Here is a 27,971-nt window from a genome sequence, read left to right on the forward strand (position 1 = left end):
GCATTAAATCTTGGTTGATTGATTTGTAAAAAAAAAATGTAAATCTTAAGCCCTAAATCTTAATGCAATAATGGTGCGCCACTACGTAGTCTAAATTGAGGTTAGCATTAGAAAAAAGAAAAGTCCCGAGGTGTGTGAGCCCCATCTATCTAATCAGAATTGATCGGAGATAGTCTCCAAAGTTTACATTTAATCCTATACCATCGAATTTCCCCGGCGACTGCGTAAATAGTCGTAAAACAAAACGTAAAAATAACCGTAGTTCATGCAAACAGCTATAACATTTTACGAGCCCGCTGTGCTACGGCCGCAAACGCGTTTTATTTTATTTGTTATTCAATAGATCCGACAGAATCGATGGACCAGAAGCCACGATCGACGTGACGTGATTTAATTATTGAACCGTTGAAATTGAGCGCTCACCGTCGCAAAGGGCCAGCTCAAATTTATTTTAATGACATAACGCTATAGCGTGGAATGTTTGTTATTTGAAGGATATTTCACATTCATATATGTACTGTTTGTACAAGTCACCCCTTGAAGAAGTTCAATCACCTCGTCTTGCTCAGAGCAAACTGTATCTCTTTTGTCGTTTTGTTCTGTCTCTCTTACGTGTATTGCTTCCTCTTTATCGAATTCGAATAAAAAGTTGATTGATGGATTGGTAAAAAAAAGAAAAGAAAAATGGAGATATTAGTCCCAAAGTACTCCCGTTATTAAGGGCTCATTATATGTAAAAAAAATGAATAAAACGTTCAGGCGCAACTTCAGAATTAACTTTCAGGCAAAACGTAAGCGAAGATCGGTTTCTTGAAGGAAGAAGGGCTTGTTCCTCCTTTTCTTTATCTTTTTATTGATCTCGGCCTATTATTTTTTTTAGCCAACATCAACATCATCAACGCACCATTTATTATGTAAATTGGCTAATTTGGAGATGGAAGTAAAGGACTCCGAAGAAGGGGCTCAACAAATCGATTGTTAGCAGACGCAGTAACTTGGATGGTCAATATTTTCTTTTAATTACAGTAACACGACTGCATTTTCGTTCTCGCTGCTATCGTGAAACGGAACTAAAACAAAGGTCGATGTCGCACTGGCACGCACGGACACACTCAACTGCCGTTGAAGTTAGGACTAACTATAGTTTAGGACTAACATCTTAATTTTTTTCTTCGACCAATGAATCAAAATGAATGAATCAATCAATCAATCCCTTTCGTTTTCAGTACTTTCACACAGCAAGAGTCACGGAACAGCAGGTCGGGCCAGTGAGACCTACATTTCATTTTTTTTCTTTCTATTTCTATTTTATTCTATTCTATGAGACACACTGGAGCTCTGCTTTGCGATTACACACACACACACACAAATAGAGATACGATGATGAGATGGGGCTGATGCCGGCCAGCAGGCCGGCGATGCTTTGCGATTAAATACTGCAGCAACTTGGGCCTGTTGGGTATTCATAATTAAAATCGGTAAAACGGTGCAATATGACTGAAAACGACGAGACACACTGAAGCACTGCAGCACTGAAGCGATTTTAATGACAATCTGTGGCACACTAAGCAAAGAAAACGTAAAAGGGGAGAATGAAAGGCAAGTTTTCCTTGCATTTTTTTCTTGGTCCGTTCACCACCACCACCACCACCAGCATCGTCGTCATCGTCATCGCCGTCGTCGTCGTCGTCGTCATCATAGATAACTATACGGTAATCGACGAGGCGCCCCAGGCGCTCGCAAACGTGGACGTGTCGGGCAGCACGGGCGTTCGCCGAAAAAAAAAAAGAAAGACAAAGAAAGAAAGGAAGACGCGACTAGCTTTTGATGAATTCTTGACACAATCCTTCTACGAAGAAACACATTTTTGAAGCCTGAATTCGGGTCGTCACGAATACGAGAAATCCTCTTGGGTTGGGGGCGTCCTAAAATATACAAGAAAGAGAGGGGGGTTGGGGTGGAATAGACGACTACGCATCCCATTCAGATTGCACGATCAGGTTTCCTGATTCCTGCGCTTATCTTTTTTCTTCCCCTATTTCTTTCCCTATTCTTCTAGGCTATACGCTTCGTAGCACGAACAGAGTCCCCGCTCCCTCCCCCGGCCGCTCCTGAGCCAGAGAGGCAGCGAACGGAAGCGCTTACAGGAACTCTTCTCTGCTCGCGCCCTTCGCCGAGCCGCTAACATTTACATATTTCTAAGCAAAACAAGAGAGGTAGAGAGAAGAACATTCAAACGGAAGGGATAATCTAGTTTTAATGAGAAACTTTCGTGCAGAATGTACACTTCATCAGGTGGAGAAAATTGACCATGCAGTGGTATATAGCAACTAAGCCAGGAAAGAGCGAATGAAAAACGAACAACAAAAATCATAAAATACAGAAAGGCAAGACGGCTTACCGCGGACAACAAGAGGAGAAGGTCATACGGGGATCATGGGGAAATATATATAAGATATGCAATTGTAGGGTAACCGGGCTAATAATTCCCCTAGCGTTGTGTAAGAAATTCGTTTTGCCCATTATTCCGGTATATGGCCTTTTCTCCTGTTGTAATATGTTACGCAAGCTTTAACAAAACCTGCTGCGAAGCCAACATTATAGAAACTTTCCTACTTTTGAGCACGGCTCCCGCCGAGTCCTCCTACTCGAGTCCCATAATGTTCGCATGCGTATGATTTTCATATATGTACTAATGTACTGGTTGGTTTGTAAGAAAAAGAAAAATATGGAGATTTTAAGGGAATTTAAGGTACTGGAGACCGATATTACAATGTAGTGTCATGATCTGAAAGTTAAAGGAATCATAAAGTTAAAAGCAATGTTCTTAGTGCTCTCACGAATGTGGTATGAGTACTCCTTGAATCCCATTGAAATGTTGGTGAGCAGTTTAAATATATGATGGTTTCAAAACCAGTTGATACTCAATATGACGTTAAAAAAGTAACGGAGTAATGACCATTCTGCAACGATATACTTTACTTACATTAACTTCGCCATAATCGTTGGCAAGCACCTTTCCTATTGCCGTCTCCAAAGATTATGGCGAAGTTAAAGGAAAATGATGTAAATATTTCGTTGCAGCATGGTCATTACTTCGTTACTTTTTCAATGTCACACTGGGTCTCAACTGGATTTACAACGATTTACAGTAAACTGCTCACCAACATTTCAATAGGGTTCAACCAGTATACTTACACCACGTTCGAGAGACAAAAACAAAAGTGTTTGGTCTCTGTTCTCTGCGTTGTCTTCTTGACTCGTGCGCTGCTATTATGCTCATAGTCCTAGTAAACAACAAACACATTCAATTACACAAATTAATGTAGCCGTACTTCGCGTTGCATCCGAGCCCTCAGTGTAACTGCATCCACCGGCATCTGCACACGGCTTTGTTTACCTTTCCCTGGGCCGTCCCTTCCACACTGGAGCTCGGGCTCGTCGTTCAGTTAGAGAAAGCCCTCAGATCTGTTTCCGACATGTCATTATCTAAATGGACATCTGCAACGGCACAATTCATTTTCAGGCGCCTTTATTTGCTGAGATTAGTCTGTTTGCTTTATCAGAAAGAGCGGAACGAACAACATCTAACTACACGAATAACGAGAAAATCGATCTGTTCTGGCGGACACATCGGTTTCCCAAATGAAGCGTACAATTTCGCGAGAAGATCGGTTACCAGTAAATCTGTAGACCACGTGGTAGCTGCACGCTATTCGCTGCGAGATCGATCTATAGGGGGCGACACCGCAACCTTTCTAGTATGGACAACAGTCCGGCCGATGTTCGGAGTTGATGATTCTTTTCCGTAATTCTTTTGTGTATTCACCGGAAGATCACTTGTGCCGCGATGGCACGACACTGTTCGGTTCCCCCAATGCACCACCTACTGCACTGAACGCGGAATAAACGTGTAAAAGCAGACGACGCGAGGAAGCTATCCACACTACGGTAGTTCGTCGTTTCTCCGCAGCGCGCCGACACCGTTCGATCAGGGAGCGAAGAGAAGAAATATGGAGAACAAACACCACTGGACTTTGGTTCTTGTTTACTCGTCTAGCACTGGTGTCGTCATAGGCGTTTCCTCACTGAAGGGTAATGAGAAAAGTTTTATTAGTTTTATGCAGGGTAGTCCTGCGGAACTACTGACTCTTATCGGGCAAGAAGGATACATGGACTTCCCCTTTCGCTTACGATATCGTCTACTCCTTTCCAATGTCCATCCTCTCCCTTTACCATTCCCCTGGTAGGTAGTGTACCCGAGCGCAAGCATTTCCGACGTGCTGCATGATTTCTTCTCTGTGTTGAACCGCAGCGAGCAGCCATCGAATCAACACAGTGAACAGCCCTGGTTAGCGGCAAGGGTGATGGGGGCGCTGAAAATGATGATGATGATGATGATGACGAGTTGGAATTTTGTGGCGCAAAAGCGTCTATGGCTATGATGCGCCAAACTAGGTCGTAACCTTGTAGGTAGTAAACTACTAGGCGGTAACCTGCTTGTCGGTGTTGGCTTCACTATAGTATGGGCAGCTACGCGACTGTAGCCGTGATGAGATGAGGATGAAGATAAAAATTCACGATGATGAAGGACCGTGAAGATACGGGATTAGCTAAGTACCCGCATAGTTACCACCACCACCACCACCACCACCACGAGTACATAGAGATCTTCTGTACCTTCCATCCCGTACATAGTAACTCAAAGAACCGGGAAGGTAACGTAAAAGCAAACTGTTTAATACACACTAAGAAAAAAAAAAAAAGAGAAGAAACGGAGTAAATTGGGATAGTCCTCCAGATAGCAATTATACTCCCCACTTTAGTCTCATGACCCTGAAATTTACTCCCAAGCATTGCATATAGGCTCCGAACATTGCATACACTAGCGTACACTTAGTCCCGAAAGGGAGTAATGGTTGTGGCAATGCATCTAATCCCCAAACAGAGCTAAAACTACTCCTTTTTTCGTAGGGTGTAGGGACGTCAGCGTTGCGGCGGGCATTCCTCTTTCTTCAGGACAAAATGGACAACAAAATGACAACGTTGGCATTATTAGTATATATGAAACAGTTGGTTTTCCTCCCGTTCTTGAACCGATATATATTTTGTTCCTCGTATCACTTCGTGACCTTCCGACCTTTCGCGTACGCATATATATTTACGAATATGACAACGTAAAAGAAAGTCTTCAGACAGCCACGAAGAAATATAAAGAGACAAGCGAGACTTGGGTTGAAGTGTGTGCAGCAAACTAGAACATTACTAATTTATTATTAGTTCGGGGAGTTGTTAGTTGCGCACCTTAACGGTTCGCAAACTAACGCAAGGATATTATTTTATCTTTTATATTAAGGGCAGTGTAACTAACAACATCTGTACGTGATAACAAATTGCCAGCGTTCCAGTTCCTTGCAGACTCTCGACCAAGTCTCGCTTATGCTTCTTTTGTACGTGTACAGTGCTTAGGAGAAACAGTTATGGCAAAGAGGCTGTCTGCAGCTGGGGATAGCGGCATGCTTCATCAGCGAGCGCAAACTCCGTGCAGCCTACGTACATTAGGGTCTGGATTTTTTCTCTTTGTATGTATCCCCTCTTGTGTGTAGACTTGTGGGCTTATAAACCTAAGCCAACCCTTGGTGGCCATAATGGTACTGCGCTACTCTTGAGTGTAGTACCTTCCAGCTGTACTCAATTACCTAAACCAAGGCACCAAGTACAGTTCTACGTGGAAGCTGGGTCTCTGTGACGTCTTGTGCCATTTCGTGTACTCTTTGCGCAGTTGCATCCTTCGTGTATCATATTGAGTTCTCGCAATGTGTTTTTCCTGCATGCGACGCGGAAATAACCTAAAATTAATTCATGATAATGCAACAGAATTTATAATTGATAATGAATTAACTATATAACTTACGGTTTTGAGAATTACGAGAAGTACGAGGCACGAGTTTGTCTCCCGCCTAGCAACACTGGTATTCTTATTCGTCTTCCGCCGCGTAGACTTATAGACACGGACCTGGAACGTGCATGCGCGCTGTTGCTAGGACACAAACGAAAGCGTGTACGATGACGATGACGTCACATTTTCTCGCAGAAACCGAAACTACGTACAAAGATTTGCCGATTATTTAAAAAATTAGTGGAAAGGGGTAATGCTCACTGACGGCTTTCATATTTTGCTTACTGAGGCTTTAGGAAACGACTTCGATTCAACTTTGAAAGAATTCGTCTAAATAGACTTTAAAATCTACTTTAAGAACTCTGTTCCCGTTAGTAGAAAGCCTTATTTCTGAATGCTGAGCACAAACCGCACAGCTTTCACAGGGCGACGCCGCCTTCTGTAAAAAACAAAACAAAACAAAAAAACAGAAGTCACAACGAGTATACGCGCAAAACCAAGCGAACCCAAACGAACAACGCAGCAGGCATAACGCGCAGACATACATAGGATAGGAACTATGGCAGGAAATACGTGGCAGACGGAAAAGTTCTCCGTGAACAGCCATCGTGAAGTCCAATCGACGTCCAATTCTCATAACTTTGCGCGGCCGTAGGTCCTCTCGGCACTTGGGTCCAATTATTGGCGGCGGCCCCGAATACGATCTACCGACGATGGGAGTGCGGTAGTGGGGAGATCCAGCAATTTGAACGCTCGAGAAATTGAACTGCGAGTTGGCGACTTTCCCTCCCTCCCTCCCTCCCTCTCTCTCTCTCTCTCCCTCTCTCTCCCTCGCCCTCTCTGAATGCCTAAACGGACGACGGGAGAGAAGGCTGGGGAGTCCCAGTTTTACGATAAGCTTCCTAACGCTACGACACTCCATCGCTCATCCTCAACACCTTCACCAACACCTCAACCTTCAACGGACAATGAATGGACAATAATCTCTGTTGAGGATGATATGGTGCTAGTGAAGTTGAAGAACGACGCATATATTTTGAGCAGAGCATTAAAATGTGAGCAAGCTCGTGTATCGATGTGGGCGGTATCATTTCATTGAGCTTGAGGAGATGGTAGGGACAGAGACACAAAACACAAGTAGATAAGACTAGGTCTCGTTCTGTCTACCTCCCAACCACGTCCTTAAGCTCAAGGAAATGATACTGTCCGCATACATTTTGACAGTCACGTTTGCGCGCAAAGGTAACGTTAAGCATAGTAGACAAAACATATAGTAAAAACATGTATAGTAACAAAACACTTTCTATACTTTCGTCGGGTGACGAATTCAATTCCCCCATTTTTTTTTACATTCAAACTCAAACTTTCTTCTATGGAGTAAAAAGAAAAAGAAGCTTCCCACAACCTAGGAGCGGTCTGCCCACGAAAAATTTTGCATTAAGTGCTAAAACACTAGGTGTTACAGAAACAGCGTGATGGATTGTGGAGAGGGCCATAAAAGTGCGCCGAACTTCACTCTGTGAAGTTGGCTTCTTAGCAGAATGACTCGAACACAGGCAGAGCACCCTTTACAGCGTGAATATTATAACGAAGGTACAATACCATGATGGGGAGAGCAAGCAAGACAAACACAACAACGCAACTTGAGCTCTTATGTTGTGTTTGTCTTACTTGCTCTCCCCATCATGAACCTGTGCCATCTTGCCCGTATTGAAACGTTTAGGAAGGTACAGCATGTGCAGATTGGAAAGGAGGCGGATTTACCTTGTGAGACTAATTTTAAATATAACTACACCGAGTAGGTTACAGACCAGCATCTAAAGTCATAAGTTGTTAGGAAGCGTTTGGAAACTTTGAAAAATTACAATATACTTTGTTGCTCACAACTGCGTTGCATCGTTCGTCAACGATTCTAGGAAGCGGAAGAACACGCAATTAAGTTTATGCCCCGCCGGAGGTGTTTGAAAACATAATCAACCTGCCGAAAAATGTGTCGCAGTAACCAAGAATATAAATTTCCCGGGTCAAGTGTGGTGTAGTGGTGTAGCTCGAAAAATGCGCACGCGCAGTGCCATTCGCGCATCACAACAATTTATTCTCTTCCCACATACCCACAAATCCTTTCTCCTGGGAACGAACCTACAGCCTACGTCTGTCTGCACGATCCCAGCATTTCTTTTCCGAAACCATACTTGACACGTCTCTCTCTCCCCCCCCCCTTCTCTCTCTCTCCCTGCATACCCTTTGCATGAAACATCTGCTCCTGCGGGTCGAGCGAAATCCCATAGTGATTGATGCGAGGCCACTTGCGAATATCCAAGCTGGAGGAGAACTGAGAAGGTTCGCACTGTGGTCGTCAGAATGGAGCACGTACAGAACGGAACAACATTCGAGGCATAGCAATCCAGCTGCAACGAGACGAGGAAGAACACACCGCGCCCACAGCTCAACACGCCAACGACTCGGAGCTTTTGCTGTGGTGCGTTCCTGTCTGTCCTCGTCTCGTTCCGGCTCTACGGCTATGGATCGATACTGGCTACACCAACTTTTACACTTATTCGAGTCCTACCTTATGCCGTGACCCTTGTTTTTTTTCTGCGTTCAGTGTGTGTTCCGATGACAGTTGAGAATGTTTGAGTCTGGTGTCGTGCTGGCCTTGTTCACAAACTCAGATGTTTGGGATTATCTTTGGAGACCATGTAAATCCAACGCCATCTAGATTCGAAACGCTTGCTTCACGCTTGCTTCCTTCGTCACGTCGACGCATGAAGTCGGGATGTCGTCTGCGTCGGCCTATCGTCGCAGACGATTTCAAGGACAGGCTTTCTGTGGCTACTATTGGCTACCCATATGGCTGGTAGCGGCTCGTTCTCTTTATTGCTACGGGCACCTAAAGTACAGTCGTGATTGGTGGACTCCTAATGATAACGTCACGGCGTTAAAGCGACAAGGGCTTGTTTGTGTAGGTGGCGCTAATGAACCACGATGTAAGCAACGTTATCTGATTATATTGTAAGATGACCAGTATCTGAGTGCGGCATTGCCCCCTCCAAAAACCATTCGAAGGTAAAGAAATAGAAAGACTGGTCATGTCTTCGCATCTACGATGCTCTAGGAACTTTTTGCCGCATCGCATGCCTAAAGTGCTGGTCTAAAGTGGCTCTCATCTCGAACCTGTGTTGGTTGGACGGTGGTTAGAGTAACGAAGCGAAGCTCGTTCGACACAACAATGCGTCGAGCAACACTGGCACATGGTGACTGCGCGGCAAGCCCTGTGACTCATTATTGTTGGAGCATGTCTAACAACCTAACAATTAACTTAGCATGTCTACCTTAGTCGGACTCTATGTTGCTAAGCAACCAGTACTGAAGGCGTGTGCCGTATTGAAAGGCGCACAAAATCAATAGAAAGCAATCGCAGCCCGATAATTCACCACTGTTAATCAAACTGACTCGTGCCACATAGCCAACGTCTTCGCCTCATTAGTCGAGTACGGCCGTACCTAGCAAATATTTACTGCTGAGGAATTCTGTACCAGTCTCTCTTTCGCCAATCGGTACTGCGTGGTGCACTCTGAGAGAGAGAGAGAGAGAGAGAAAGGAATAGTTGCAGTCCCCTTGGGAAGGGAATGCATTGCCACAGCCATTTGTGCATTTCGGGCCTAAGTTAACGAAAGTTTACGCGCAGTGTAGGAACTATTTGAAGTGCTAGGGATTCACTTTTAGAGCCGGCGACTAAAATATGGAGTAACCGGCAATCTATAGGGCGCCAGAAGCTGTATGTGTTCCCCGAATTTACTCATCTGTTTTTACCTATAGGTTCCTATAGTTACCTATAGGGCCAAAGCTAGTATTACATTACACTCTATATAGAGTGTAATGTAATACTAGCTTTGGACAGCATGTCTTCACAAAGGTGTGCTTTGTGGTGAGAAAGAGCTCAATCATCTTCCTTCACGCGCGTCATTAAAAAAAAAACACACACAAAAGAAACACACACACAACAAAGTAATAGCTGCGGCAGGTGCCTGCTGAGAGCTACACAATAAAGGAAGGAAGTTGTGGTTGAGCTGTAGTAGGGAGGCGTATATGCAGGATATACTTTTCTAAAAAAAGAAAAGAAAAGAGTGAGTGAGTGACGTTTCAGTGAGCGATAGCCTTGCCATCACCGAAAGATACGCTTTGAGAACGTTATCGTTTTGAGAATATTACGCAAAGACGAAAACGGTGCGAAAAAAGGAATGTAGCATCAGGGCATTGGCATTCTGGGTTTATTCAAGCGGCCGGGACAAGACAGGAAGATTGTATCAGACAAGTAAAGCGTTGTGCCATGGCCGTATTTTGTGTACTGGAAAGTAACCGCGGTGAAAGTGAATTTTTTTCTTCGGTATGAACTTTTCCGAGCTTAATGTCGGGGAGTTTAGACGTAAATAGATGTAAGCACATAAGCATTAAAAATTCGGAGTATTGAATTGTAAGAATTGCAAGAATGGATGTGCAAACTGCAAAGACGCCGTAGGTCATGCCTTTGGAATATTCTTCGGGAAGAATCATGCACATTTGGCTCAGTCTTTTCACGAGACAAAAAGAAAAAGAATGCAATAAATTATGGGGAAAAAGTACGGCTTCTAGTCTCCTGGATTGCAGTTACTCGCCAATTTTTGTCCCCCGATCCTGAAATTTACTCCCCCAGCACAACAAATCGTCCCTATACTTCACAAAGCCTTCCGTGCATTTAGTTCGGAAAGAGAGTAACGGTTGTGGGGATGTATCTAGTTCCCAAAATGACTAAATTATTCAATTTTTTAGAGTGTAGACTATCGGCTTCAATCGCCGTTTAGGGTGTAGGCATATCCAGTCATCGCCATTAAGATAAAGTGTTCTTGCTGTTCCCGCACAATCGTTTTAAGTTCATTTTCTCTTGATCTCGTCTGTCTACATGTAGCGAAAGTCCAAGAAACATCGACTGTTACGCGCTTAGTGTTATAGTGAACATAAATGAAATATATCCTTGGCCAAATGGCCGACCAACAGTTGACTGCGTTTTAACCTTCAAAATCCTCGTTGACGATCAATACTGGCTTTAGGCCCGATTTCACCAAAACTGATTAACTTTGAACCGAGATCAAGGGTTGCTAAAACTTGAACTTAACACCTATTTTTTTTTTTTACAGACGTTAGTTGGTGACGTGATGAATGTTTCAGTGACAATACCTCCCTCTAGTGATGACAGTGACAATACCACCCTTGGCGCTGATGAATGCCTTTCGTCTTTCTCGTCGTCAGCCTTAGTCTTTCTGTGTTGAACCAACTCCACGAGATCCCTCCCGGTAACCCCATAGGCTGTTTACTACCCATATGCAGGTCATCAACAAAAAGAAGCCCCGGTGAAATTGAACAGAACCAAAATGGCGACAGTTTCTTGGCCGGTGACCCTTACTACGTCCATCCTATAGCAGGTGTTAAGGCGTTTTATGTCCTCCTATTGGTTGCTAGCTACGTTGAGACAGTGACAGAGCGCGTCAAGGTACCTACGGTTTCGACGTTCGGTCGCCGTTAAAGAGGTCGAACATTTAATGAAGTTAGGTTTTATTGCGCCCTGATCTCGGATAAAGAAAGTGAAGAGAAAGAGAAGTGCTGCCCAGGAAGAATAGACTCATCTGTACGAGGGTCAGTAGAGCTCCTCTAGGATCAACCATCCCTCCAAAATTAACTGCACTGCCTGTCGTTCGATTTATTCATTTTTTTTTCTATACACTATTGGCGATCGAGTAGAGAGACCTTCCCCAGTCGAGCGTTATCCTATCAGACGCTAACGCTAACACAGCGTTCAGAACATTATGAAGCTATATTTGGTACGGTGTTTGTGTTTGTCTGCTCGATACCAGCTATAAGTCACATAGTTACGCTAGAAGAACCCTACGAAACAGCGGAAGGCGCAGTATAAGGTCTCATCATAAAGGTGCAAGCCTTCCTTGGTGTGACTATAGTGACTTGCCCACATTCAATGCTAGGATAACAACGCCACGCCACATGTTTTTTAGTTGTGCTTATGGTTGCCCTCCCTTATTAAGGCTTGTTAGAGAGGATTGATTAGCAGTTGTGAAGTGCTTCGACAAGTTTCTTTTTTTTTTATCGCTAGAGTTAAATGTATTTATTTTCCCTGAGGCTGAACGGGGTTTAGGCGGGGTTCGTTACGTGGCAAGACATGGCAAGAAGTCCTAGACGGGGCCGTTCGCGTTGCAGATCGGGAGAACAACTTCATCATGAAACGCAGCCAGCAGTAAAGTGAAACCAGTCTTCATTGTACTTCGGTGGAAGACAGTCAGACAAATATGAAAGAGAACTGAATCTCAGTCTTTCTTTATTCAGTACCATTGTCCAAAACAAGAACCTTGCCTATTTAAACAATAACGGCTTGTTGTCTTGGCCAGCAGTCAATATCAGCCAAATAGCGAAGTAATACTGACATACCAGCATTAATAAAAACAAACATACAATGATGGCTAGCACACAGAATGACGATACGTTGAAATATGGCAGACGTCGAAAAAAAAAAAAGCCACACAGCCGCGAGAATCGAACAACACACCTCTCGATTTCCGGTCGAGTGACCTAATCAAATACGCAACGCTTATCCGCATCTGCTTATTTCCCCCCCCCCCCAAACTTTTATTATGATTCATGGCGCTACGTACAAGAATGACATGAGTGAATGAATAACTCTATTTACAATATTACATCAATACAATATTACAATATTTACAATATTTAGCATCTTTTTTCCGACGACTTACCAAGGCGCCTGATTCGTCTAAACGGGAGACGCACTCCCACTCTTCACATACTCTCAGACGCTTTCAGACATATGTCGGCACAGTTCCCTTCGAAGTCGGCCCAGGACGCACATTCCCCCATGGCGTGAGTCGTGACGTTACCCACATACGTGAGGCCGAGAACGGCAAGCCCTATCACCACCACCACCACATACTCTCGTTCTCGGTGAGGCCAACAACGGCGAGCTCTTTTTAGAAGCGCAATCACCACGACATACTCTCCTAGAATTTTCTCATAAGCACACATACATAGATATAACATAATGATGATACTTCTACTATGATATTAAGATAAACTGTTGGAACGTAAGCAGCCACGTACCGTATAAACCAGAGCGTCGAACCGAACCGAAACCGAAAACCGGAATTAACCGGAATTTTTAGCTGGAACTGAACCGGGACTGAACCGTAATTACTAACGCCATCTTGGAGCTGAACCGGAACCGAACCGATATAAAAACTTAGGTTACCGGTTCGGGATACCGGTTCGCGGTTCGGGTTGGTGGGTGGTGGGTGGGCGATGTGGGGATTCGAGCGGTCTGCCTGCCTAGATTGGAGGCGTGTTGCTCGGGGAAGGGATGAAAGGGGTCCTGTTGGTCGGACAACAGAAATAAAAACGCATAAAAAACGTAACTGAGAGATCTTGTATCATTTTTAGTGACTACCTATAATTTTGTAGCATATTAGAACCTGATTTTTACAGCCTCTGCCTTTGTTTACAGCCTCTGAACCGGTTAATCGAACCGATATATGTGAACCCCGGAGCTGAACCGGAACCGAACCTTTATGGCCGAACCCGAAACAAGCCGAAAAAAAAACGTTTCGGTTCGACGCTCTGGTATAAACACATTAAACGTACTATAGGCGCCAGTCTCGATGTAAAATTGTACAAATTTTCGACTGTAAATACCTCCTCTCCCGCTGCCCTTTCTCACATGTATGACTGTGTTGGGTGTTGTAAAACTTTCACGGGAGCCTACACCAATGTCACGTGCACAGCATTGCGCATATACACAGCGTCTTTGAGTGGCAATGTGAAGATGAAGCCTGAAAGTGACGACCAAGGCGCCTCTTGCATGTGGCGAGTATGATTAATATCGTTTCCAGTATGACAACAGGCACACAATTGAACGAGGCCGCATCATTTGTCTCAGCTTCCAGCATTCCCCTCGAGAATACCGCGGACGACGACGAATTTCTGGAGGAAGACTGATCCGTCTGTCACTGGCGCTGCTGCCGCTGTCGGAAAATATCGTACGACATGTTATGGCCCTGGGGAAACCTTCTTGCTGGAAGTCGTACGACATTTATGGAATATTCCCCCAAGACGTATACATACAGCGGATGACAGTATAAACTCAACGGTATAGAGCAAATGGACTGTAATGCATGGTGCGGCCTTTGAGGAGTCCAAATAGCGCGCTTAACTTGCGTGATATTTGTTCTGTCTCCGAGCGCAGTAATTTATATGGTAGCGGAGCACGAAATGATACGAGGGATCGTCGGTGAGGTGCAGTTTGGAGAAACACGTAAATAATAGCGCAAGCAGCGTTTGAAACATGTTGAGTATTGGAGGAGTCGCATGCATAAGGTTATTCTCGTTTCTGTGAGTCGTTTCGTTCAGTTTGAGTTCGATTGTATGTATATATTTTCGCTTTTGTATTTTGTGCTGCAGATATATCCGCAGGCATAATGACACAAAGGTGAAGGCAAATGGGATGGACGCTTCCGAAGTGCATGACGAGAAACTGGATTGGATCGGATCGACTATTATCGGATTGGATTTTTAACAGTAGAGATTGACCAGAAAATATGAATGGGACGGTATAAAATGTTTTTCATAAAGGGCATATGCTATAGTGTCAAAATAACTACACTTCTACGCTGAAACCGCAAAAGACGGTGAAGGGTGGCTAGTATATGACTGACTGTATCGTATGGGTGCTCCATGATGAAGTTGACAATCGGGCGACGGCAATATGTTGTCGATGTTCGGACGAGTACTAACAGTAGTGCGGAAATGAAGGGGACCAGAAGATGCAAGAGAAGGAAAAAACTCGCCTAATGACTCATCTGATTTGTGTCTCGCCTAAGAAGTCAACAATACAACAAAGGAAAAAAAATGAGGAGAGTCCACAATACAAGGAAGAAAAATACATTACGAGATGAGCTATAGACAGTGGATCTCGACAATCCTTTCGAGGCACCCTAGTATTGGAGGGGGGGGGGCGAATTAATTTGCAGAAAAAAAGGAAAAAAGATAAAAGGGGAAAGGTCAGCCATGCAGCACGCCGGCTTGCTATTCCCTAAAAAAAAGGTAAGAGAAAGGGAAAGATAAAATAAAGGAAACCCGGCTCAGAGGGAGCCCAGGAGGCCTGTATCCCGCAGAAAGCCTAACACCGCCTTTGTGATACTCCACTGGCTAGATAGCTACACGGGGCCAATGAGCGTTGCTAGGGAACCGTCCGTGCACCCAAGATGTGAGAGGCGTTGCCAGAGCACAGCCCGATGATGAAGGTGACGCCGACAGTGGAGGAGCTGATGGGAGATATCGTCTTCTACGGCGCAGCAGGGACAAGTGGGAGATGGGACGCGGCCCATTTTGAACAGGAGTGAACAGGTGGGGGGCAACGTTCAGTCGAAGACTATGTAGAAGGGACTCTTCTTCACGGGTACAGCGGGAGCCGATAACAAACTCCAGTGAGGGGTCAATGGACAGCAGGAATGCATGAGGTCGGATAGCGTCTACCAGAAACTGGCGGGTGCCGTCGCCGCAGAGACTCCGTACTAGCAGTGGACACGCAGACATCGGGAGCGGCAGTAGGGGCACCGGCGTGGCCGCATTAAGCGCGGCGCGTCTCGCAGCTGCGTCAGCACAGGTGTTTCCGTGTAGCGCTGTATGCCCGGGTACCCACTGAAGGCAGATTCAGTGGCAGGCCGAGGAGAGATGGGCGTACTCCTGAAGTACCGTGGTACGCAAATCACTCACGACGCTCGGGTGGTATGCTGACAGGAGTGCCAAAGACGCCTTGCTGTCTGTGAGGACGACCCACGCATCAGGCACAGATCCTGCGCAGAGCTGCGAGCCGACCGAGCACCTCCGCATCCGTAGAGGACACTGTATAGGGAAGGCGGAGGGCGAGGTGACGATTTTCGTGCGAGGCGTAGAAGGCCGCCGCTGACGATTCATTCGCTGCCGACCCAGCAGTATATATGGCGCGGCTGTGCGGGTAGGCCGAACTGAGATGCTCGAGCGCGAGCTGGCGGACTACAGCCACATGCACGTCGTTCTTCCTCTGGAGGCTGGAGATACTGGCATAGACCTCGCGTCTGGCAAGCGTCCACATCGCCGGGGCGGGCAAGGGCAGGGACAACTGTTCAGGGACGGACTCTTTTAGCCGACCTAAAGCACAAAAGCAGTCAGAGGCCGGGTAGTCTTCGTCGACGTGGCGAAGGTAGTGAAGAGGGTGCCGAGTAAGGTACCGTGCGGGAACGCGGAGGGCTGCGCTGTCCCGCAGGACGTCGATCAGTGGTTGGCGTGCCTCGACCAGGACAGAGTATGTCTCAGTGGTCGAAGGGACTCCCAAGCAGACGCGGAGGCTCCTGGCTTGGCTAAAGAGGAGATCTCGATTTCTGCTTCGGCTGAGGCCATGCAAGATGGGAAGCTATACCGGATAGAACCCAGCACGAGGGATTAGTGGACACGGCCGAGGTCGGAGAAGGACTGGCCCCATCGCGAACCAGCGAGGCAACGAAGAACCGCCACATAGCTGTTGATCTTGGTGGTGAGACTCTTAACGTGTCGTAGACCGCGAGACGCGTGTGGTGGGGCAGCAGTGCAGGAAGAGAGGCCATGATGACATTGAAGAGCAGGGGCTGAGCACACTTTCTTGAGGAACGCCGGGGCTAACAGGCTGGGGGCCAGTGTCCCCCTCAGTGGCCCGAACAAACAAGAAGCGGTCACTCAGGAAGTCCTGGATCCAAAGAAGGGGAGCGCCTCCGACACCAGTTTCTTGGAGGGTCGCGACGATGGCACTATGGAAAACGCTGTCGTACGCTTTCTTTACGTCCAGGAAGACGGCACCTGTCATGCGATCTTCAGCTCTTGCCTGCTGCGTCTCAGTGACTAGGTCGATAACATTATCAATCGCCGACCGACCCTGCCGAAAGCCTTGCATTACTTCGGGGAAGAATCGCACGGTCTCGAGGTGCCAACTCAGGCGGCGAAAAACCATGCGTTCCAACGCCTTGCCCGCGCAGCTAGTAAAGGCAATCGGGCGGAAGGTGTCAATGTTGCATGGCGATTGGCCAGGCTTGAGAAGGAGAACCACCATAGCGGCCTTCAAGACTTGAGGGACGTCGCCCCTTTGCCAACTGGCCTTGAGCATCCGCAAGAGGCAAGCACGGAAGGTGAATTCGGAAGGCCCCGGAGTGCTTTAAACGTGACATGGTCCGGCCCGGGGGAAGTCCCGCAGTACAGAGTCCAGCTCCACAAGCGAGAAGGGGAGATCCAAAGTCGGCTCCGCGGACGACGCCAAAGCAACTGGAATGCCGCGGGCCGATAGTTGGTCGGCCGAGGGATCGGCTGCGAGGCGAGCGCAATATTCCGTAGCAATATCCAGCTCGGTGCGTGCGGTGCCTAGGGACAGGGCACGGAATGGGTGCCGGAGCGTGACAGGAGAAGAAAGTCCCTTCATGACGTTCCAAATCCGGGTCATGGTGGTGCGGGGAGAGACAGAGGATGCAATACTTTGCCAGCGGTACCGCGCAAAGCTTACTTAAATGGCGCTGGACGGCCTTCTGGGTTCGACGCGCGTCTTGCTGGTGTGCAGAGAGTTGGATGCGACGGGCTCGTCTCTCAGCACGGCGACGTAGAGCACGGAGTCTAGCGTATTCGCTGTCCACCGCAGAGAACTGCACAGGTATAGGAAAAGCCGTCGTAGTCGCCTGTACAGCGTTGGTCACGGTGTCCCGGAGAAAGCGCTCGTCTTCTAGCGTGCCGCTCAGAGGGACCGAATCGATGACCGCCTTGTACTGCTGCCAGTCCGTTCGCCTGGCAGGATGGGACGTTAAGAGCTGGCGAATGCCCCTGACGCTGATCAAAACAGGGAGGTGTTTGCTGCCGAGTGTGTCAGCATCCACACGCCAGATCAACTGCCGCACTAAGGACGACGAGGTGACGGTGAAGTCTAGGCACGACGAGGGGAACGCACCTTAGGGCAACGTGGGTGAGCCGTCGTTGAGGACACGGAGACTGTGGTCTGCGAAGAAGCTTGCGAGCTGCTGTTCTCCTCTTGTATCAGTGTGGGTACTACCCCAGATGACATTATGAGCGTTGAAATCGCCGCATAGCACGAAAGGCCGGGGAAGGCTGGCAAGCAGCGCGGTCAGGTCATCGACATTGTAGTCGACTGCCGGCGGGAGGTAGAGAGAGATGACAATGACGGTCCAGGGAGCCCAGGCGAACTGAGCAGCAGACGTACCCTCCGAAACCTTGCGCCTGCACGTCGCGCTGAATGGCCGGTGTGTCAGAACGGAAGAAAATGGCAGCGCGGCTTCGTGCACCATGGGGCTAAGAAAGATGAGTAACGTAAGTATAGTAACGTATAGTATTGGGTAATATTGCGAACTGCCGATGTAGTAGCGAAGGCGGTTCCTCAACACCTGACAAGGAACGTAGGCCAAGAAGGGACCAAGGAGCCAACAAAACACAGTGCATATTTACATGGTTTACATTGGGGGGATATGTTTAATAGAAACCAAAGAAAAAAAAAAAACGTCAGCCAGGCTGATGCCGGAATCTGTTTCATGGGCCACATGTGGCTGCTTAAATGCACAATACAGGTCGGGAGAAGGCGACAAAGACACGAGGAAGACGTCTTCTTGAGGCAGACAGGGATGACCAAAATGGCGAGTTGGGAGTGAGAAATTAAGCTGAACTGAATTGAATTGTAGTGAAAAAGGGGAGCCATATAAGTAGCCTTATTGAATTAGTATGGTACAGATGTGTACAATAACAGTAAGAAGAAGAAAATTTGTCAAGTACCTTCTTTGCGGCGTTCCTTTGCAGGCCCGCACAAGCCGCAAGCCAACTCTTCATCCCACACACACACAAAAAAAAAAAGAAAAAAAAAAGAAATAGAGGGATGATGTCGAAGCCCACTTGGCCGCCCGTAACGATTTCGAGTAGAGGGCAATTTTTCAGGCCTCCCTAAGCTGACAGGTCGTCCACATCACTTTCTCTGAGCTCCTTTCCAACTTCCTGTCTCTGTCACCTTCTCCTCTCGATTTCCTCTCTCATCTGTTGCAGCCGGCGTCGTCCTGTTGTTCTTTTTCAGTGACCCACATACGTGGTTTCCGAACGGTTATTTGAGTTTTACTTCTGCCGCGAGGCATCGAGGGTCGCGCTGTTTTTGACACAGGGAATTGCGGCGTGATAAAGAACGCGATATATAGAGATGTAACATGTAAGGATGGATGTGGCTCTGTAGGTGTTGAAAGTACGGATAGCTATACTTTTTTTTTCTCTCTCTCTCAAGTTTCACGGTGGCGATCGTCACAACTCGAGGCTTGAAAAGTTGCTGCGACGTACTTTGAACGCAAGAACGTAACTCACGGAACACAAAGAAAGGGCAATATGGAGAGAGAGAGAGAGAAATAAATTTTTCGTCACATGGTCACTGTCACGTGGCTCTATAAAGCTAACGGATCTGCACGATGGTCAGCCCTATAAAGATGTGGCTTTAAAAGAAAACGAGAGCTAATTCCGGGAGCACAATAGGTGAACAAGCCGTACCATGAAAATAGCACGTGCAACAGATGCGAAGCAGTCCACTGGAAATAATCATACGTTTGCACTTGAAAGAGGGATTAACATTGCCTCACATGGATTAGATTCTCGAATCCGACCACCTCCCGTCGTAGTAGTATAAGCGTCTTGAATGACCGTTGGAGGCCTCTGTAGGAATGTGCTACACCCTACGAAAAAAAAAAAAAAAAAAGAAGAAACGTGTTCCAAAATTGCGTTTCATTGTACTATAGTACTATAATAAACAAACCCCCCTTGTGGATACATCCGAAACAGCATACATGGAGCTATACTTCGAAATACATGGAGCGGCTTCGAAATATGCGTGCACTGATGCCTCGTCTCACTAGACCGATAGAGAATTTGCATATAAATCGGAGAAGTTCTGACGCAGAGTTCTCACGTTAAACGAACGTGCTTTGAGTTTGCTGACCTCCACCTATGCGGAATTACGCAACGGCGATTCTGGAATGACCAGAGGATCGGAATCGTTCAGGAACTCCGAAGCAATAGTTAAAGCAAAGCTGAAGACCCAGCTGGTTCCCCACGGTGCCCTCAACGGCAGACTCAGCTGAATTACTTGACGACCCTTACAATATTAAAATTGCTTCGTAAAAACACGCATTCTGCTAATGATTTAACAATTCAGAGGCAATCTGTTTCAATCTTCTACTGCAAACTACCGGCATGATCGACTCTCTCTAAAACCCTGTCAGCGTCGTCAGCATCATCCTCATCACCATACTCTCATTTTCCCCCAATAGCAATGGGGTAGCATTCTGCTCAATGAGCGGAAGTCATCCCCATATCATCGTCATCATGTATTTCTCTCTCTCTCTTCTACTGCAACCGCAGTCTCAATTTTTTTTCTACACTTCATCTTTCCTTTTTGACAGGCTTACGAGACACGACATGCATTAATGACGTTGGAGTTGGAGTTGGACGGACTAAATAATAATACGAAGAATTAATGACGTCTTTCTCATTCGTTTCCTGACTGTAGCTTTAAATTGTGGCCTGGATGCAATTATATTTGACGCGAGCAGACAACGACGTACAGCTATCCTAACCGTACGCGCCTCTCACCGTATTGGCTCAGGCAGATTAAACGCGGTCGTCTGTGCTTGTAATTTGATAAGGATATCAAATTGCTCCAGCATCGTATTGCGTTTACTGGGTACAACGGACTTGAGCTCTGTTTAAGAGTCGAGGAAGACATTTAGATGATGATTAAGTATGACACTTGTCGGAAATGAACGCTGTAAGTCGGCAGTATATTCAGAACGGATGAAAGAAAGGGAAGCCAACAAGCATAGAAATTGAGGTAACATATCTGTCTCCCGAATTAACGAATTTTTGCTCTGAGACTCTTCAGCATGATGTCCTTGTTTCGTAACGAGAAAACAATGAAACATATCAAGCATATAGAAGAAATTAAACATACATATGCTCTTCCACTAAGTCCTTGGGATTGTAGCAATGTCACGATTGCTTCCTATCACATTTCCTACAGCACTTACCCATGGCCGTTTTATTCTGTACCGCTATTTTATTACCCTTTTCTTCAGTGGCTGGATCTCAAAGAACTATGCCTATCCTACGCGTGAAATAACAGCGTGTTTACTAAAAACTGACGGCTCTCACATTGGTCGTTGAAATGGTTGTGGTTCTGCTCACGTGGTGGACTGCTGAAACCTATGTACCGCTTGTTTGTTACGGGGGGAACAAATAATTTGGGTTGTGCACGCTAGTGATCAACCAATTCTTCCACACTATAGAATATTTGATAGTCCAGTTCTGGAATCCCCTATACGTGCCATACGCAAAAAAAAAAGAAGAAAAAGAAGAAAGAAAAAAAAGAAGCTCTAGCAACTGCAACGCCAGAATGGCGCTCTGCGTTTGTCCTTGGTGGCTTGCGCAGTAAAGCGTAGTAAGAGGAAAGATTAGTCAATAAACCAGCAACTTCGCAGCCTGTGGTGGTGGTGGTGCTGATGAAAGGGCTCGCCCTGGGGGAATGTGCGTCCTGGGCCGACTTCTAAGGCAACTTTGCCTGTGGATCCTGAGCCTTGTAAGCGCATGTGGACCGATGGTTCACTCACAACAGATGACGTAGAATGACGCAACACTTGTTAAGATGACGACGAACTACGTGCGGGTTCTTTTGGTTTCGGTATCTCTAACAACGTCATGACTACGTCACGGTGACGCTTTTAAAGGGTAGAGGCATATTCGTTAGGGTCACGGCATAAAGACGTCTCTACAGGTTGCAGCGGCCTACGCATGCCTCCCGAATACCAGCCATACGACGTTCGCATAGAAAGCAACGGTGACACCGCTAGGGAGCAGTTGTAGCGGAAAACTGCGTCTTCAACAGTTCCCTTGCAACCTCAGTGTACACCGAGATTTATAACTTGTTTTCGGTTTGTACTTAAATGTTACGATATGCAGCATGTATAAAGGCAGTAAATGGGCTTTCTTAACTTACCGCCAATGATGACCCTATAAAGCTATACAGCGATGGTGATGGATAGAAGAACAAAATGAGGAGGTGAGTCACGACTAAATCGGACCGGCTGCCCCAGTACACCTACGTAGAGCAATAGAAAAACTTGAACGTGTTCCGCACAATGTCCAAAAAGTGCAGCCAACGTTGGCCTTCTTCGTTTTTCATGTGATCTACAAGGCGTCAAAGTATGATCCCGAACTGCGTCACGCGCTCGACAAGCCACTTGACATCATTTTACAGCAGCATCTCGCCTGCACCTTGTTTGCACGCATCTCGCCAATATGGAGGCGCTTACGAGGAAACTGGTGTCAAACAACGAAAAAAGGAACAGAACGACTGCACCCATGATATCCGAAATTGCCATTTTTCAAGTTATACAACCGGTCTGACATTTCAGGCTTCGGTTATCGCGAAATTGTAACGGGCCACATCGAAAGCAATTTTGGTCCGAAGTAGAAAGCAATTTTTTTTTTGCCTTCTCTCTTCGTTTTTTGTTGGGCGAATGGAGTACAACAAACTTTTAATGCAAACCAGAAGTTAGCAACGAATTGCTTGTCGTACAACAGAAAGACGAAGTAAACAGCAGAAAACTATAACGTCTGATGCAACCTGCACTTAAAATGCATTCTGTCTGAAACATCTGCGGAAAATACGCATTCTTTCGCTAACGCACGAGTATATATGCGTTAATAATGTTTTTGGTATGTGCGTTATTGGATTCAACTTCGTCGTTCTGGTACAGTCTGCTGCCAAGTACACAATGGAAGCACGCAACGTATCCCAAGCAGCACAACATCTTGGCCCAATATTGGCAATATTGGCCCAATCTTGGTCCAATATTGGGCCGACATTGGCAATATTGGTCCAGTATTGGGCCAAGGTGTTGTGCTGCTTGGGATTCCACTGTTTCCTGCACCACGTCTCGAGTTAGTGTCGCTGGTAGCTGAAAGGTGGTGTCAGAAATGTACTGGGACCGAACCGCAGCGCCATCTGTTTCAGGTTTTTACCAGGTTTTCACCTTTCAGGTTTTTACCAGGGTTCTCTGCACTCTTTAAACAGAACGTCGTCGCGTAACAAGTTCCGATAGCCAACCATCATCACGAATGGCATACCGCTCTCTCCCCTACTCGTCGCCGCACAGTTGCTTCGCAGTGCTGGCACGGAATCACTAACGAACGACAAGGGTCCTCCTTACGGTCGTCGATAGGCAGGGCTGCAGCATGTCCTCTGAGTTTGAGAGTGCTATACTTCGTCGCTGGGCCGACTCACCGTTACAGCGTTCGGCCATCGAAGCTCTTGGACATTTTCTTTCGGATACAGGACTGATCTCTCGTCTTTAGTCGCGTCATATAATGTCGATGTTGGTGAGGCGCATGTGGTCGTGCCGCACCAACTGGACCACCCTGCTTTCATCCTGGTAGCACCTGGCCCACTTACTAACAGATAGCAACCCACGAATGGAGAGCTGCAGCTCCTAACTTTTTGTATGACCAGCCTCTTTGCCTAACACCCTTTTTTATATATTCATCCCTTACCCCAAAGAAAGAAAGAAAGAAAGAAATCAGTCGGCGTAGGATTAGGTTGTACGTTTACAATCACGTGTTATTACAATGTTCCGGAAACTCCCTTAGAGGGGTTGTAAGGGGCAGGGTCATTACTCCACCTGCCCCTGAAGTTCTGTTCTTCTCTTTTATCTCTGATTAGTGTCTGGTGCCAACATTACACTGTTCCTCTCTCCGATGCAACATATTTACAAACCTCCCTTTGCAGACAAGGATGGGCTCCTGTTTCCAATTAGCGCTTGCGTTCGTCCACCGATACGTGTCGTAAGATACCGCCAGACTTCCGCTTGTGCTTCTTTTTTACTCGGTGCGCGCGTGCTGGTGCTCTGTATGTTGTTACTAAAAGAAACATTGCTGGCTAAGATCTAGATTTGGCATACAGCTATCGGGAGCCTGGAAGACTACCGCCACTACTGCACCCAATCAACTGATAAGATTCTGGTAAATGGTAATTGGAGTTGACCATATACCGGAACCTTAAGATTCTGAGTGATGCACGCTGTCAGTGGATCCGGTTGGTACATCACGGTGACGTCACTGTGATGCTATCAACGGCCTATACTAATTCTCTCTGGTGTCAGCCATGAAGACGTTACCACGACGGACAACGCAGCCATGATGTTGTGGATTGCCGGGTGGACATGGCTGTAGCTATCACACTTTTGCTGCAGGGCGTTTCGCATTCCTCCATAATTAAATTATCATTATTCTTCTAATTAGTGCGCTAGTCATTGAACTTAGTGTATTCTGTGTTAGAGAAGTGGCGATTCTTACAACGTTTGTTTAAGTTGGCAATTATCCAATTATCAGACCTGTTTGTGTCACGGAAACAATATGCATTCTCAGTGCAGTTGGCAAGATGTTCACAGGGACCGTACTTTGGTCTGAGTACCTCTGTAACCTAGAAGAGTTTCACTGAATAGCAGGGTTAATTGGGTCTACTGCGAATATATGGCCCAACCCACAGAGGCACCTCGACTGGGAGGTAACTCGGGTTCGAATCTTGGCACCGGTCGTCGCGTCTGTGTAGCCGCTCCATGGCCAATGTTGGCACAGCTCCCTGCGAAGTCGTCCAAACCAGAAATGTCGCTTAAGATACAGGCAAACCGCTTGGCAAACATAAAGCGAAGTGCCTCAGGACGAGGGCCAGAGAGTGTTTGCCAGGTATTGACAATACAGGTCCAATATTGGGCCAATATTGCACCAGTATTGCTAATATTCAGTTAGTGTTGGACCACGATGTTCTGCTGCTTGGGCTGCAGCACACGATTTCCAACTTTCATATCCTACTCAGGGACGCATGATAGAACCGTGTTGTTATGCGTCATGCATGCGGGAAGCAGCAATGTACATTATACGTGGCTATCTGCATAACCTTGTTTTACATATCTTCCCGCATGTACGGACAGAAGGGATGCAAGGGAGACTGCATGTCTCTGGTTGTGCTTTGCGCTGGAGAGGAATCAAAATTTTATGGGATGCGGCAGGTTTATACGGCTTCCAATAAAAGTGCGACGCATAAAAGGGTATGAGCCAACATTTTTCATTCTTCTTTCCGTATGTTCTGTCTCGGAGCAGGATACATAAATCCGATTGGCTGTATGGATTCGATATTGCTATTGACTTTTGTCGTATATGCAAAAGCGCACAGCGGCAAAAGGATAGCGTAGATTGTTGCGATGACTTGCATTCGCCATGTTTTCGAAAGCGTTTACTTACGTTCTGGGCCTGAACGAAATAGTCACCGTGATGGGCGCGACAGTCATGCATTATTTTCGACGTGAATGAGTAAGCACCACGTTACACTGCACGAAGGTGGCGCCCCCACAAGCCGTGGCTTAAAGCAGAACTTCGCCGCATATCATCCTCTTGACCGACCATAATGACGTCGTTCTGTCTGTCTCTCGTCTGATCTAATCTGCTTGCTATCTCTTCACATTGATTGATCTCAAGATGTTAAAAGCAAATACGTTATGATGGGAAAGAGAAAGTTTTCTCATTCTCGTAATTCTGTCTTGGGCCGAGTTAAAACTAACTATGGGAAACAAATGTTTTGTTTCACGTCAGTCACTCTATGGAATTTATTACCTATCCATTTGAAGGACATTCCTTCATTACATCGTTTCCGTCATGCCCTGAAGCATGACCACTTGATGACGGTAACTTAGTCACAGAGCGCTATAGTTCACACCTACAGCTACCTCATTAATCCCTCATTCTCATTTATTTTTAGTTTTGTTCTCGTTTACCGTTCCTTATTTTCTTTATTTGTTAGTTGCTGCATATATCACTTCAGTTGCCGGTACTCGTTGTTTTCCTTTGTTAGTTTCTCTTCCACTGTTATTCGTTTGAGCCATCTGAGTGCATCAGATCTCAACTCACAGTGCCATTGCTCGTGTGTACCACTTCGTTTTGTTTGTTGCATGTGCATTTTTGATTGATTGATTGATTGATTTTAAAAGAAAAAAATGGAGATGTTAGTCCCCAGTCTGTGTTCCTAACAGTTGTTCCACACATTGTATTTAACCCTGGGTGGCCCCTCCTCTAGCTCTGCTACGGGGCCCCCATTACTGTCACTGTACCTTGTATCTAGCACTAAAGGATTAGATTTTGAATTTTTGGACCGCGCGCGGTGAAAGAAACAAATGCACGTATGCACACAAATTCACATGCGTTCCGCCTGAACTGCAGTTCTCATTAATGCGAATGTTTTATGCATGAATGTTCAGACCCGTGTTCTCGTAAACAGGGAACGACAAATACCCTTATGGTACGCTCGCGGCTCGTACCGGGGGGAAATACCCTGTGTGCATATTGCTCGTAAAAAAAAAAAACATGTATATACTTTGCGAAATTATAATTTCGATTTGAAATGCACGCGCATGAAATGCATGCAGCGAACAGTCGTGGCTGGGGTGACTCGATCAGTTTTGTAAGGATCACAGTGCGTCGAAGCTTCTGAACTACGACTCTTGATGGCATACTGGTGATGTGGCATACTGATAGTGCTCGGAACATTATTTTATTTATTTATACATAGTGCAGCCTTAAAAAGGCTATAGCAGGAGTAGGCGTATGTTGCCGGTGATAACATCAGTACATTGCTGGTATCACTAACAGATAGTTCCCTAATCATACCAGCAATAGAGTTCCATTGAACAATCGAGCGATGAAAGAAGTTATACTTGAACACATCAATCCGCGAAAAGATAGGTACAATGCTCAAGGGATGCGCACTATGTAGTGACGAGGGCTTTGCAAAACTAAAATAGGAAGAATACGAAATGTTAATGTGCTCCTGAACTATTAGGTACAGATGCTTGAGTCTTTAGAAAGTTCCCCTGTGGCTAAGAGAAGCTAGATTTAGGGAGTCACGGGCAGATGATGGAGAGAAATGTCTATCATAGCATTTCATGATGAATCTGAGGATGATGATGATGATTGAAAGAAAAAAAATGAGGATTGTAGCCCTCATCACGAGGGCCGGCTACCCCAGATCACCTAAGGAAAGGAATGCCAGACACATCCACCCACACCCACTGGAGATGTCGCGAAGAATGATGATGATGATGATGATGAATCTAACCGCCCTTGACTGAACTGTTTCTATAGTGTTTTAGTATGCCTGTCGGTGTGAGGTTCCCAAACAACTGAGGCGTAATCGAAACTTGGGAGCACAAGAGTTTTGTAGGTCAAGAGCTTGGTGTGTGCGGACGTCAGTTTGAGGGTGCGCTTCAGAAAACTAAGCTTTTTAAGAGCATTAGGAGATATGGCATTGATATGTGCGTTCCACTTGAGGTCGTGAGAGAGGTGTACATGAACGACACACGAGAATCCTGTTCGTCTCAGTAACATGTACGTGTTGTTATCCATGTTTCAGATGGCGGAATACATGCAGTGGCCGTCTGACGACCACCTGGAGAGCCTGTTCGTGGGTACCCTGGTGAAAGCGCTACGGAATGCCACAACTGGGGATAGTGGTGCCTTGGACGACCAAAGACCCATGTGGGAAGACGCGCTCTTGGGAAACATCTCTTACGCAGAGCTGGAGTGCTACCTTTCTGCTGCAAACGACACTGACGAGGATACGAGTAAGTATGTGGTGACAAAGAAAAGAGACTTGGAAGCCTGTACTAAGGGTAGTTTAGGTCCTAGCGAGTTAGAAAATGCTGTGGCGAATGCGTGCTCGCGGTTTGGTTTGAAAAAAAAAAAAAAAAAGGAGTATTTGGTCCAAATTTACATTGGACAGACTACTGCAGCACGCTTAGATCGGCGGACTTCGCTACCAGGTTTCTCGAAGACTATGTCTTCCACGAGTGTCCTGAGCAAGTTGACCACAGAATGGAACACATCTTGACCG

General features: G+C 46.2%; 2 protein-coding genes across 6 annotated transcripts in view; one reads left to right on the plus strand and one right to left on the minus strand.

The window, feature by feature from the left end:
• The window catches only part of LOC135366838 (diuretic hormone receptor-like), a 99,824-nt gene that overhangs the window by 48,324 nt on the left and 23,529 nt on the right, over positions 1 to 27,971 (plus strand). For all 5 annotated transcript variants that reach the window (XM_064599777.1, XM_064599780.1, XM_064599778.1 and 2 more), the window contains one exon: positions 27,492 to 27,702. In XM_064599777.1, coding sequence (XP_064455847.1) covers positions 27,492 to 27,702 — 211 coding nt within the window. The remainder of the gene's footprint in view (positions 1 to 27,491; positions 27,703 to 27,971) is intronic.
• The window catches only part of LOC135366840 (uncharacterized), a 68,141-nt gene continuing 41,695 nt past the window's right edge, over positions 1,526 to 27,971 (minus strand). Inside the window, exon 4 of the transcript XR_010414296.1 lies at positions 1,526 to 1,925. The gene's annotated coding sequence lies outside the window, so the exon portion shown is untranslated. The remainder of the gene's footprint in view (positions 1,926 to 27,971) is intronic.

The sequence above is a fragment of the Ornithodoros turicata genome, chromosome 8, assembly GCF_037126465.1.
Source record: "Ornithodoros turicata isolate Travis chromosome 8, ASM3712646v1, whole genome shotgun sequence".
NCBI classification, from domain to species: Eukaryota; Metazoa; Arthropoda; class Arachnida; order Ixodida; family Argasidae; genus Ornithodoros; species Ornithodoros turicata.